Source organism: Malaya genurostris, chromosome 2, assembly GCF_030247185.1.
Source record: "Malaya genurostris strain Urasoe2022 chromosome 2, Malgen_1.1, whole genome shotgun sequence".
NCBI lineage: Eukaryota > Metazoa > Arthropoda > Insecta > Diptera > Culicidae > Malaya > Malaya genurostris.
The window spans coordinates 84,590,116-84,604,182 of NC_080571.1; the positions used below are offsets into that span (position 1 = coordinate 84,590,116).

Below are 14,067 nucleotides of genomic sequence, written 5' to 3' on the forward strand. Positions count from 1 at the left end.
TGCAGAGAAAGGGGTCGAGTTTGTTCCGAAAAACATTAACCCACCCAAGTGCCCCCAGTTCCGCCCTATTGAGAAATACTGGGCAATCATGAAGAGGAGACTCAAGGCAAAGGGAAAGGTTGTCAAAGACATCAATCAGATGACGACCTGGTGGAACAAGATAGCTAAAACGATGGACGAAGAAGGTGCGAGCCGCCTAATAAGCCGTGTTACAGGAAAAAATCGAGAATTCCTTCGAAACCGTGACGAATAATTTTATCCGATTTTTTTTGGAAGTATGAAGTAAACGCTAGATTTGTATAAAAAAGATCTTGAATTCAATATTAAATAACTGAAATACAGGCAATTGTCTTTGTTCCAATTCTATCTGAAGCAAGTTTTAACAGGGAGTTGAATAGAAAATGGTCCACTCAACGTAATGACTTATATTATCTAAATAACCGGAAACATTAACATGTTAATACTTCGGAAAGAAAAACTCTAGTTTTTGTTTTTTTATCATTAAATCTCCTAGTTGACTTTAACAACAATACAGTATAGTCATTCATTTTAGCGGGCCCGACTTTTGTGATACGAACTGTAGATATTATTTTGGTAAGCCCATGTGCTGGAGTTGCAGAAACAAGTTGCTCAAGTGGTAATATATAATTATGAGAGCAACTATGATGAAATAAACTTTTCGTTCAATATCTTTATAAAGTGATGTCAGATCGGCTTTTTTTTCGCGAGATAAAAACCGAATACAAATTATTAAATTATTAGATTGATTTTTGTTTTCATTGCGTATGAAATTCTGTATTTCTGCAACTTTTATGATAATATTCTCATGTCTGCAAGTTTTGCGTTCATTTCAAATAGATAAATCTTGCAAAACTTTTTTACAAGTTTTGAATTTTATATCATTGTTTTTCTAAAACTGAAGAAAACTGCACACACTGACCTAAAAATTCATGACACAGCCAAAACTATGCGGATTCAGCAGAAACTCTCGAAACAGCGGCAGCTTGCAAAAACTTTGAATGCAAAAACCGGATAAATACATTTGTTTTGGAAGGACCGGTTAAATTTTTGTCCGGTTTTTGCATTCAAAGTTATTTTGTCCGGTTCTTGCAGAAAAGATGTTTTTAAACGATTCTTGCATGCAAAATCCATGTCCGGTTTTTACTCTCAATGTTTTTTTTTCCGATTTTTGCTTTCAAAAATACTTAAAGGGGGTTTCCCAAGCTAAGTTGCACTCATCCGATTTTTGCTTCAAATGATAGTGTTATAATCATTTAGCACCCTCTGAATCTTTCCCATGAATATCAGAATGTCAGAAACGATTAGGTTACTAATGATTAACTTTTCTGCAATTTGCGCCACATGAAAAATTGATCCGGCCCGGAACGCTCAGCAGAGACCTACGCGACGAAATGAGGACTACTTTTGGAAACTTGCATGGAAAGAAATCCGTTACTGTTGTCATGATTATTAAATCCGGAAACCAATCGTTTCAACTTTCCATAAAGTCATGGTAATTGTTCATGATTTTTTTTTATTAAACGGATCCAATTCAAGAGCCAAAAGTCTTCTCCCTTGAAAATTGTTCATACGATTAATTTATTAGATGAAGAATGGATCCGGCGCCATGGACCGAGTTAGTTGGAAACGTATTTTTGATACAGTAAAGCTCACCCCAGGGCTATGTCAGAAAAGACATTGCACTTCAATTAAAATTATTGTTTTACAAATCTTACATAATCATTACGTCAGTTTAGTCGACTGTGTTGAACTACGAGATGGCATTAGCAGTTCAACATAATCTGCTAATGCATTGATAAGTCCAAGATGAATCGTAAAAATGAACTAATCGTGGGTGATTAGCAAAAACCGGTTACCCATACGGTTCCAAACCTTTTGAATTGGAATAGAAACTGTAATATTGAAAATGTAATCCGTCATGTACCGATTGGCACATGCTGACTGCATTCATTAACGAATACTACCGCATTTCGTTTCAGATGCAACACGTTAAAATTCCGTGTCTAGCGGCCGTTATAATAACTGAGTTCCTGTGGCTGAATATATGACGAATCGCTTTGAACAATCATTCACAATGTCCATGTCGTATATCGGAAGACTACTGGGAGGTTATCATCCGATGTGTTTTACTTTATGAGCGCATGCGTTTGTGTTGTTCATTAGATGATGACGTAGCAATTGTATTCATGAAAGATTCATTTCGTTAATTTGTTGTGTTCTGAGAAGTTTGAGTTGTATTGCAGTTTAGTTTTGTTGTCTGTTGGTTAGGACCTAAGGTGACAGTCTAGTTGAGTGAATCAATTTTACTGCACAATAATTGCACTTGTTTGACTGCGTTAATGAATGGATTCCTGTTGTAAATTATCGTACTTGTTGCAATACTTACAAGACATCAATAGTATAGCCGTTTTTAAAAAGCGTATCATATTCTGTAATATCCTTGGTCGATTTTTGTTTACATGTTCAGCATCATGTTGGGTATAAAACAATTTTCGTTTTCTCATAAAATATAATTTTTTGATGAAGCGAAACGTTGAATAAATATTATGGGGCTATTACTACTGGCAGGGTGTCGCGCCTTCCGAATCCGTCCCAAAACCAAAAATGCGAGCGCATTTCAGAAGCGTGTTCGGCCAAGCAGATGCGGAGTCGAATGAGCCTTAGCCGTGGCGTAGATTGGTAACTGTAGATGAATCATGCTCACTAAATGGAAGCCGTTTGGCAGCTATCAGCGGTTTGTATACTTCGTCTTCTTCCTTCTGGTTGGCATTACCTCACTTGAGATGACGCCGAATTGATAGCACAGCAACTTAGGTTATATTGCCATTTAATTTTCGTTTATAGTCCAATGGACTTCCTTTTCACTGGACTACCAGCGAAAACCTCGTTGTTTTGCAACGTCGTGTAGCCAAATTCTTTATTTCTAGCGAAATACCCGAGTTTCCCCTGAAGTGTTTGTGTATTCAAATGTGTGTGATTGAACGTGTAAATAAACCATTGATAATTTTCAAACATGAGCTGACGTCTGATTAGTGAAACAATTCTGAACAAACAGACAATTCGAACAGGCATAAAGCTATTGAGAAATCAAATGTGGAGTAATTTCATTACACGCTTGCTGCAATTTGAAAATGCTTCTAGGTCCATATAGTGAAGAGAGAAGTAGTCCAACGTCAAACGATCATCGAAACTATTGCCAAAAATAACAATCTGGTACTCCAGTTGCTACCAAATCCTCTTTATTCACCCGATGCGGTTCGGGTTATTATGTGTTCCCAAACGTCAAAAGCTCGTTGGTTTCAATGTTCATTAGTTGGAGCATGCTCCAATTAAACGGCACTGCTATGTCAAAATCTAATGTATATTGACGTTTGAGCGTTTTTGTGAAGGGGCTCACAAATCTGATTCGGGACTATTATCAGAATACCAGCAGAAGTATAATCTGTGTCCTCCCCGAAATTTTTAGTCATTCCGATTAGCGAACACGATTCGCTAGATGGAGTGCAGTCATATTCATACTAGTAGATTCCGGCTTTATTAATAAAAATTCAACTTGTGCAAGGATTTCATCAAATTATAACAGAATTTATCTTAAAACGGGATCATTTACTATCACCTTACAGAACAGACCTCACTTAACAGTAAACCTCACAAACAATGTGTAAAGGTTTAGATGTTACATGTAATTATAATGTTTACACGGAGAATGCAATCAACTTCGAAATTTCCGAGTGAAAATGTTTTCAAAACAATGGTAATAAGTGTTCTTCATTATGAAGAATATCACATTCGAAATGTGCTCTATATGAAACAAAAACGCAATTTTATAAGAAGAGTTTTATTTTAAATTATTTAGAAATTTATACTTGGGTTTGCATAAATGTTCGGATGTAATCATTGAATCGTGGTTATGAGTAGATACTCTGATCTCTACTCACGTACCCGGTATGCATCCGTTTATTTCTTCTTCTTCTTACCGGTATAAGTTTCCACGGGTACTGGAGCATTATGTACTTTTTGTGAGATCTTATTGATATAGTACAGAGCCGCAATGGAAAACAGAATACTGCGAATATACAAACAAGCATTGATTTGATTTCCTGCCAAAACACATTGAAAATTGCGGAACTGCTTACCAAGTCGTGGCACAAACCCGGTGTACCATTCCACAGGCGATCATTGATCCGATCAGACAAAACGCTACTTCCGGGAACAGTTTTGCCTGAAAACCTTTTCCTAAAACTACTGTTTCTAGGTTGGATACCGCCTATAATAAACGAAATTATTGATTTGATTTGTTCAGAACAACTTTACCTACCGTAAGTGAAAGGATGAACAGCCAGGATCCCAGATACCCTCCAAAAATTGTAGCTATTTGGGAAGAAGCTATCAGCGGTCTGTACATCTGCATGGCAGAAAAAATCAGTACGGCCGTAACCGAGGCCAGCGCCAGGGAAACCGTGGTAGGTACTGCTACAAGAAAATATATTGATTTAGGAAAGTTATAGCCGGCTTTCGAAAACGAGCCCTGTTATCTGAAGAATAAAATAAATTAATACTCTTACCCATGGCTTTAAGAGCAGCTTAATTTCTTAGCCTAAATGAAGGTATGTTTAAACTTTATCTTGTGTATTTTCTAAGCGGCTTCCCAAAACTCAACCAATTTGATATTTTTAATGTTTTCACGTGGACGACGCCCACTGAATGCGAAGTGGGTACAATTCAATTGTATTCGAGACACACACCCGTAGTGTATCATACACGCAACCAGAAGAAAACCACATTGCGTGAATGTGAGAGGAACGACCCGTTTAAAAAAATCAATGTAGCATAAATAATTGAGCAATTTGACGTCTCTGTAATGCAAACATATGCAGTGCGTACAGACTAGAGGTCCTATAACCAAAGAGGCGACATCTCGTCCGTAATGTTGGCTACAATTTAAAATATTTAATCAATATTTTGTTAACTTTACATTGTTTTCGACAGGTCGTTTGCTCGTTTGGAACAAAGCTGTCATTGCAAACAATCAGCTGTCGTGACTCTTATTATAGGCACTCTATAACGGACATTTTTTTTAATTTCGTAAAAACATTTCACGGATTACAGCGAATCACGAAACGTCCAGAGAAACATGCGAGACAAACAGCGAAACAGCTCCTGAGTGGGTGTTCTTATTCTCCACATCAGCTGATGCCCAGTAACACTGTAGAAAAAGTGTAAGGAAAAATTGGAACATTTGAATTGTTACGGTACTTAACAACACATACATTCTATTTTAAATAGGTTCATAATTCATTGAAAAGTGTATACCAATAAACTGAAATATATTGCTATGGTAATTGCAAAAATTTGTCGACAATCCAGGAAAATTCCATCATATTCAAAATTTTCGGTCCATTGCTCGAATTTTTACAATTCAGATAATCATTTCGGGAAAATTAGGAACCATTTACATGTCATATATTTGTGCAAATGAATTTGGCGCTAATTTCAGTATTCTGTATTGATTTCTTCGAGCATTCACATAGATTTATGTATAAATGACTCAACACAGATTGACATGACAGCAAAGCTATCGAAGTAAAAATTTCAAGCAGTTTCTACTATTCAATCACTCTCCACAATATCATTTTACAAGGCTACTGTTATTCCAAAACTTTTCAAACACTATCCTATTTTGAATAGCATTAGGGCATTGTTTTGATGCTTATAAGTTACTTGGTTACTTACTGTTCATATTAGCTTTTCCGTATTCCATATTTTGCCTAATAATGCTGTTTGCATTTATTTTTTTGACAAAATGGAATGGAGGAATCGCAATAATTGCGATACTGATGTGAAAAAATTGAGAATCTTTCTCGAAAGCAATCGATGTTTAAATTGCACATTATTGCAAAAGCGTTTTTTGCTTGGATTTCACAATAAGAATAGCCAAGAACTTTACTGTTCTTTAAACATATTATTAGAAACACCAATAGGGCCACACCGTGTCTGTTTATTTGGAGTATAATGACAGTTGGTAGTTTATCTGGTACGATGGTTTTCTGAAACAATTACTCATATTTACGTCAAAGACTGCATATTATCAAGATAAAAAGCTCTCACATATTATGAACGACCTGGAAGGATTCTTAATGCCAGTAGGATCCATAGTACTAGCCATGCAATGATTCTGTACACTAAGAATCGGCTGCGAAGTCTGTTGAAATAAAAAGGCCAAATTCCACAAAAGGAATGTAATGCCAGGACTTTGCTTTATATTATGAACGAATAATAAGCGACATACTTTTTTACTCGGCTTTAATTAACATAATAACATTTTTTCGCGTAACTAGTATCATTCTCATCGATCAGTGCATTCGTATTGATTACTTAATATACTCCAACCGAAACGACAGATGACATTTCACCAGAGCTCGAGTGAACGGAACCGTACATTTCATATTCATCATCCGAATAAATCGGAACCATATCTCTACGTCCACAGGAATGGTGTTTCGAGGATAAACTATTGTTCCATTCCATTTTCTCCTATGGTTTCGAAAATGATAAATCGACGTTTCGGGTAATCTTATTGACTATTTCCGTAATGGTCAGACCCGATTTTACAATGTACCGAATAGGCTGTTAAGTAACGTTGCCATACAAAAATGGCGATTATCTCAAACAATTTTCAGCGAAAACGATAAAAGAAATGGTTTGTTTATAATTCATATTAACATTACTCTCACTCAGTGGAACATCCACACAATTCCAATACCACAGTATATATATACGTTTGTACACACTCTAATTTATAATTACCACTCGAACCATTTGTGGTATTAGTCTGTTAAAGTTTTTCAGAAAAATACTGTTCCAAATTGTTTGAGCGTGCACATATAACTGTTTTATCGATAGTGTCAAATAGATTAAACAAACATTACAAATGTTTTGCACACTTCCGGTGGAACTTTCAACGTGTGAGGATGTTGTTTCGCACTAGTGCGATGAAATTTTGTGTATTTTTCGCGATTTTTTGCGTTCTAGAGTGAATCAGTGTTGCGACACCGCGAAACTATCATCGGGAGTCACTGTAAAAGAAATTACAATCGAAATAAATAAAAGAATCGAAATTAAAACCACAATGGAAATATAACCTATAAAATTGAAAAACACATGTGAATTAAACCACAAACGAATCTAAAACATAAAATAAAATAATAATCTAACAATACACGGGCAAGATGGGCCATCACTGGCCTTAGCCTGTCACGGTAGTGACACCACAGACTAACAGACATGACAGTATGAGTAAATTTTTATAAAAATAATTTTTCGTGATTCACTAGTTCCACCTATATTGTACTGCGCGAACTATTTACTATCTGTACACCCCTTGTGTTATGTACAAGAGTTTTTACTAGTTGGTGTCCCCTCGTTTGTCAACACCGATCAGCTGATGCCTGATTTCATCAAAATATTTGAAAATAAATCGTCACAATAAATTATTGGATTACGTTGATAATAGGGTAACAGAGGTATTTTGGTCACTTCATATATTTTAGCCCACCTTACAGACTTTATGGATTAAATCGATGTTAAGTGACTCATGTTGCATCCATTTGAAGCTAATCACATTAAATTACCTATTGCGGAAGGGGTTTTTAAAGATATTACAACATTTGGTGGATATTTTCAAAAAGTGGGTCAAAATAAAATCAATACTAAAGTGGGCCAAAATACCTCTGTTACCCTATAATTAACTTTTTCGCGATGTTGGAAGGTTTGACTCAACGTTGTTCATCTAGACTATTTTTTATTGTGTTGGTAGTTTTCACCCGAAATTAAGTGGCGGCAGACCAGAAACAAGTAAATATTGTAACAAAACGGGTTCGATTTTGTATTGCGTTGGAGGATGAGAAGTAGGCACAATTATGTATATAGTTTTGGCAATATGTATTATATCTGTATCCTGCATGAAATACGCATGGCCGTATACAAATCAATACATTACAGGTAATTCCGTATGAATGGCAACTCTGTTGGTAAATGAAAAAATAAACACAGTCTAGATGACAGACAGGCTGTTTTTGATAGGGTAACGTGGCGCCATCATGACACATGTGAGTACTGTCCCAAATAAAGGAATATTCGAAATGACCGTTAAAATGATAGAAGAATCTAATTTGAGTGTCCTGTCTGTTAGTCTGTGGTGACACAGCAAAGAAAAAAAAAATGTTTTGCATTGCTCTCGTTTCATTCATTCAACGTCGATTCAAACTCTATCGACGAATTTTAATCTAAAGGATTTGATTGTATCCTAGAGAAGACCTACCACTTTATGCAATTGAGCTATAGCCTTATTTGAGTTAGTCATGTGAACTGATAATCATTAAATCGAGCTGTAATTCAAGAATATTAATTGGTCCAGACTATTCATAAATTCAATATACATGAGAAGCAATGAGTGTAATATTTACATTTAACAATGTGTATGATTGGTAACAATGTTTTGCTACTATATTTGGTAGAAGCTGTTATGTGCCACAGAAGAAAGAGCTACTCTAAATGTGGATTAGAATAACCCAGTTGGGCTGATTTGCTCATTTATTACAGAAGGTGGTTGCAGCATTATTAAATAAAGCCATGCAAAACTATCCTACAACGATAATAGCCGTAGTGAGTTCATGTCCGATGGTTGAGTAGAAGTCCTCTATAATTATTTTAATCACCTGAAAGTTTTTGCTACTACAGCATATCATTAAATAACCAGATACTACATTGCAACAACAAATCTTATCATCTGTATCCAAAAATTTGTAGTTGAACAAAAACCGTGTTTATCGTTGAATCGAACACATACCATAACAAATGAGGCTACCACAACACAAAATTGTCATGTCATGTGGGCTGTTCGTTCAATAATATTAATAGAATTAAAAACTACAAGGATCAGCCCCATGGGGTTGTTTGAGCCATTGATGTGGAACGAGGCAACCAAAATGTCTATTGATGTACAATCAAACAGTTCAATCAATCGCCACACTTTTGAATCCGCAATTGCACGAGAGTCTGCTTAGATTGATCTTGATTAGGAACCAAACCGAACTTTGTTTGTTTTATAGCCGACGAAATTACACCAATATCCCAAATGTGTGCAATTAAATATTTGTACATACTTGCGATACGATTTTGATATTTAATCTTCTTTTCGTCAAGCTTGTGTTCAAGTTTTGTATGCAAGCAGTTATTTTTATAGCGTTAACTTTCTCTACCATTCTATGATATCGGTTGAAGCGATAAAGTTTTTCTCATTATTAATCGAGTTCATCTTATATATATTAGAAATTAATCTTAAGCACTCAAAATTTACCCAAGGTTGTTGTCAATTCCTCAGGCGAAACGACATAACATGGAATTTCATCCGCTTGTATGACACAAGATCAGAGCATACTAATTAAAGCCTCAAATCGTTTTATGGCACTTTTTGCCTTGCTGTCTAGCAACAACCTACCTCTAGCATGCTACGCGTAGGACTGAAACGTTAGCTATAATTTCGCTACTATTTATAGATCCGCGTGCTTCCAATAGCTTCGCTTTTGCATCGATTGACCAATCAGAGCGACCTTTAATATATCGCGTACTCCTTCAAAACCGTCGTCTATGGCAGGGAAATCCGATATACCGGAGATTTTTAGCAGACAAAATAGAACACTGCTCGCTACTAATCAAAATTTCAATCATTTTTAATTGAAAATACATCGCTTGATACATTCAAATCGAATCTTAGAAATATTTCCAATCAAATACTGAAATAGTATTAATAATTGATACAAAATAGACTGAGTTGTAAGTGTTTAATTCCTGACAACATTTTTACGTGTATTGTTTCTTGAGTTTCTGATTTGCACCCCTATATAGAAAATAAAGATGCGTTCCACATCACAAATCAAACGTGTTATTGTAACCAACGACACTCAATTGGCCTAGATTGTTTATGAATTCAATAAGCATAACAAGCAACGAGTATATCATTTAAATTGAACAATTTGTGGTTGAAGGAAACCCGTGTTTATCGTTATATAAACAACATGCCATAACAAATGCTATTAACACAACTTAAAACATTTTCGTATAATTCTAACTGTATCAGTACTCGATTTTTATACACCCCGGTGGCACGATTGTCATCTGCATACAGCCGAAAATTTTGGTTCTTTGGTTCTATTTCGCTGTCAAATGCTGTGTTTAAGCAGTGTTCACACGTTCACATTTTTCTTCGTGCGGTTGCACCAACATAAGGAAACGATTTCGATGGAATATAATCAAACTATAATTAACCACAATTTCTTTTCTTGTTCAAAATGAGGTCAAATTACTTGTTTTATAGAGAATACTAGACTAGAGTTATATTTATATTGGGTTTGAAGAAATTAACAACAACGCCACCAAAACAAAATACGTCGGTTTCAGGAACCAGCTTCCATAGTAGGGGCTGTTTTTATATAATTTGACCTGTTCCAGCATTTTGATTTTCGCGGATTCGCTGATGTGAACTGCGTAACATTTTTCATGCCGTTTTGGAAAATTTTTATTTAACAGTGTACATATTTCAATTGTACCCACCACCCTTTGATGCAACTACCCTGTTGTTAGGTTGTGTGCGTGCGAAAAATGTCAACATAACTTTGGCATCGGAGTGAAAATAAAAACATTATCCCAGTTCGTGGCATATTTTCCATCGATAATTTGTTCATTTTGAAAGCCGTAAAATTGTTCGGAAATATGTCCGTTCGAGAGTGAATGTACCGCACAGCCGGAATCGATTGATGTTTCTCTGTCGGAGATTTAACGAGATCGACAAAATGCTGGGAAGATTATCGGAAGTTCTGCAGAATGCTGCCGATGTGGTAAGTTATTGACGAAGAGGACTATTTTTTACATTGTTTTCGAGATGCGTCATTGGGGTCGATTTTGAAAATTGTTTTATTTTCTAAAAAAACATAGGCTGCAAACAGTTACTCGAAATCTGTTTGGGTGTTTCATGTGTAGATGCTTATCGCTTATGTTACTGGATGTTTACTCAATATTATATAATGAATAATCTTATCATTACTTAAAGGTTTCGTTTCGTTATGTTTTAAGTTAGAACAATTGTATCCTATGGTTAATGTTTTTATCTGATTTCTGAATACAGCTCGCACCACCACCGACACCTCTTCAGGATTTTGACTACCATTACAAATTGGTGAAGAATTTCTATGTTGCTGATAAGAACTTGCCTAAGATTCATATTAATGACACTAACATTCCCGTTCATTTGGAGCAAATGCTTCAGATCTTGATCCGCGAGGAGCAGCAGCTCAAAATGGTTTTACCGCTCGATAGAGCTAAGGATGCACTTGAAGTGGAAACAGATAAAACACCGGAAAATGATGTTACCAACCCGACCGGTAACAAATCCGAATGCATGGATTTCGTGCTGAATAACCGTCCGCTAGATGTACTAGTTGAACTTGCTGCAAATGATGCTCCCCCTGGAGCACGATTCGTCATACTGAACTGGGTTCGACGGTTGTTGTCCTGCATGCAAAATCCCCCGCTGGCTCACGCTAGCCTCTTTCAGCCAGTTCAAAAGCTAGTGGAATTATGCAGTGGAACCGTTGCATCACCTTACGAACGGGAGGAGATTCTGTTTCTCGAAACCGTGGCAGGACTTGTTCGAAAGGATTCGATTCTGGTTAACCTATTCCTTAAATCTCATCACCATTCCGCACAAATGTTAACAAATTGGAAGGGCATTTCGGCTACCAAACTACCAGTAAATAATCCACTATTCCAAAGCACAAAACTTGACTATGAATCAAGGCGGGTTTCGTTGATCAGGGAAGAGCGAACGAGCGAATCGAGTAGTAGCAATGATGACGGTACTGTCGCCACGGTCATGGTGGTATCAAACGAGGATATTTCGGAACTTAAATGCGACTGTGATGAAGAAGAACATTTTGTTCTATTCGACGCTATCGTTAGCTATCTGGATAGTGCCGTAAGTTTCGCTTTAAGTTGTTAATTGATGGTTGATAATTAATTCGGAACATTTTTACAGGACAGTACCATAATCGTACGAGCATGCGAGGGGATTCTCATTCTGGCTTCGCTACCAACACTAAACAAATCATGTAAAGCTATTCAGAATAGTTTGAGGAGGTTCTGTGCGATGATGGCAGAACGTCTTGCCGCTCATTGTCAGCAGATTCCGGAAGATATGGATACAGGAGATATAGAAGATGCCAATGTGTCTTGGGGACTAATTCCGCGAGATAGCGAACAACCGCATTATATCGGACGTTACCAGCTAACTTCATTTCTTTGCTGGTTCGATTACTGTGATTGTTTGATGCAGGAAAGTGCTGTGCTGGCAAAGGAATTGGGTGAATTGATCAGGAATCAACTGCTCATCAACTATATTGAACCTGGTCTGATGGGGAACTATGCATCGTTTATGCTGGTTTTGTCGGCCAAAATTATTAAAAAGACGCAGTCACGCGCACTGCTAGATGGTAGCGTAAACCAACTTATATTAATTTTAACAATATCTTTAACAAAAACACGCTTCTAGAAATCGCTAACTGGCTCATTGGTGAGGGAGATATAACAGACATTAATGGAGCTGACTGTTTGCTAACAATATTGATTGAGAATGCACACGAGAACTCGGATCTTCTCCTGCAAACACTACAATTTGTTGAAGTAACACACATTACTTAAAATTTAGCGTGTTTTTAATCTGCTAATTTACTATAATCTATTCACAGTCTCTGCTGGATAACCCCCATGAGAAAATTTTGCACGGAATGATCTTTTTCTACATCAACAGTCGAGGCTATGTTGATAACGGTTCGTTAACCATTCAGTCCTGGTCAGACGAAGAGGACAATCGTGAACGTCGGAGAGGTAGCGCCGTAGATCCGATCAAATCGCGAACCTTGGCCCCTAATAATATATTGAAAGTGATTAATCAGTATGTGCCAATTGCTAAGATAGTTGAAAGCATTTCGATTTGCTTATCTGAACCAATTTTATTTCCAGCTTCCTTTTGCTACTGCCGCGTCACATAATGGACGATGCGGCCGGAATCTGTTACGAGGAGTACATGCAAGACGCCAGTCGGCATTACCAAACCTGGATTAACAAGACTCGTGGATTTAACTGGCCGGTGGAAGCCATTTGTAGTCGGACCCCGGATGGTTCACCGGCAAAGGATCTACCAGCGGTGATCAGTATGAAATCGAAAACAAAACTCAAAAATGATCCCAGTGAGGTGCAGTGCGGTGACAGTGGAATCTCCGAGGAAAGTTTTTACGAAGGCCCATTGCTTAAGTTGCTGTTCTCCCACGTTAAGCACATGAGCACGCAGGCCTACGAGCTGAATCTGGCCGTGATTGCTATACTGTCCAAACTGGCACTATTTCCGCATCCGTACTTACACGAAATCTTACTGAGTCCGGAAATTCCCGTGGCCCCCGGAGCCACGACACTGTGGTCTGTGATGCAATTCCTTGCCCGGCAGTTGCTGACGGAAATTCCTAGGGTCGAGAATTTCCGTGAGAAGATTATCGAAACGGGAAAACGGCTGCTATCGAATCCGCCTCTTTGTGTGCATGCTGCTTCGCAAGATCCGGAGGAGGAAGAAGAGGACGAGATCAACGATCCACTGTTTGAGTCGATTGTCGTTCTGGAAGAGTTTTGTAAGGAACTGGCGGCGATTGCATTCGTCAAGTATCATCATGCTACCGAGTGAATGCTGCTGTGAACGCTAGCCAGATACAGAATTGTGCATTATAAGTAAAATTTAGCGAAATTTTATTGGAATAATTTTATTTGCAACTTTAATCGTGTTAATCGCCTGTAGTATTTCATTAAGTTTTATTGCAATGAGGAACGCGTACCGTTTCAAGGGGACATCAATTTTCCTAATAAAACGCATCTATTTTTGAATATAGGGTTCAAACGATGCATTAAGATGATATAAATACAAACATATTCTAGTCAAATGTCTAA

General features: G+C 37.2%; 2 protein-coding genes across 3 annotated transcripts; one reads left to right on the top strand and one right to left on the bottom strand.

Annotated features, from left to right (window-relative positions):
* Positions 1–3,864: 3,864 nt before the first annotated feature.
* LOC131429923 (protein KRTCAP2 homolog) lies at positions 3,865–4,727 on the bottom strand. 2 transcript variants are annotated; one of them, XM_058594448.1, is made up of 4 exons: positions 4,587–4,715; positions 4,340–4,491; positions 4,158–4,288; positions 3,865–4,087 (listed from the first exon to the last, which is right to left on the bottom strand). In XM_058594448.1, exons 1-4 carry the CDS (start codon positions 4,588–4,590, stop codon positions 3,979–3,981), a joined length of 396 nt encoding a protein of 131 aa, XP_058450431.1. In that variant the 5' UTR covers positions 4,591–4,715; the 3' UTR covers positions 3,865–3,978. The 2 variants fall into 2 exon arrangements, with proteins under 2 accessions (XP_058450431.1, XP_058450430.1); XM_058594447.1 differs by having other exon boundaries at positions 3,867–4,087; positions 4,340–4,494; positions 4,587–4,727.
* A 5,954-nt stretch (positions 4,728–10,681) lies between these two features.
* On the top strand, positions 10,682–14,067 carry LOC131430771 (FHF complex subunit HOOK interacting protein 2A-like). Its single transcript, XM_058595974.1, has 6 exons — positions 10,682–10,916; positions 11,204–12,052; positions 12,113–12,566; positions 12,626–12,756; positions 12,822–13,027; positions 13,096–14,067. The coding sequence occupies exons 1-6, from the start codon at positions 10,836–10,838 to the stop codon at positions 13,805–13,807; spliced, it is 2,433 nt and encodes an 810-aa protein (XP_058451957.1). The 5' UTR covers positions 10,682–10,835; the 3' UTR covers positions 13,808–14,067.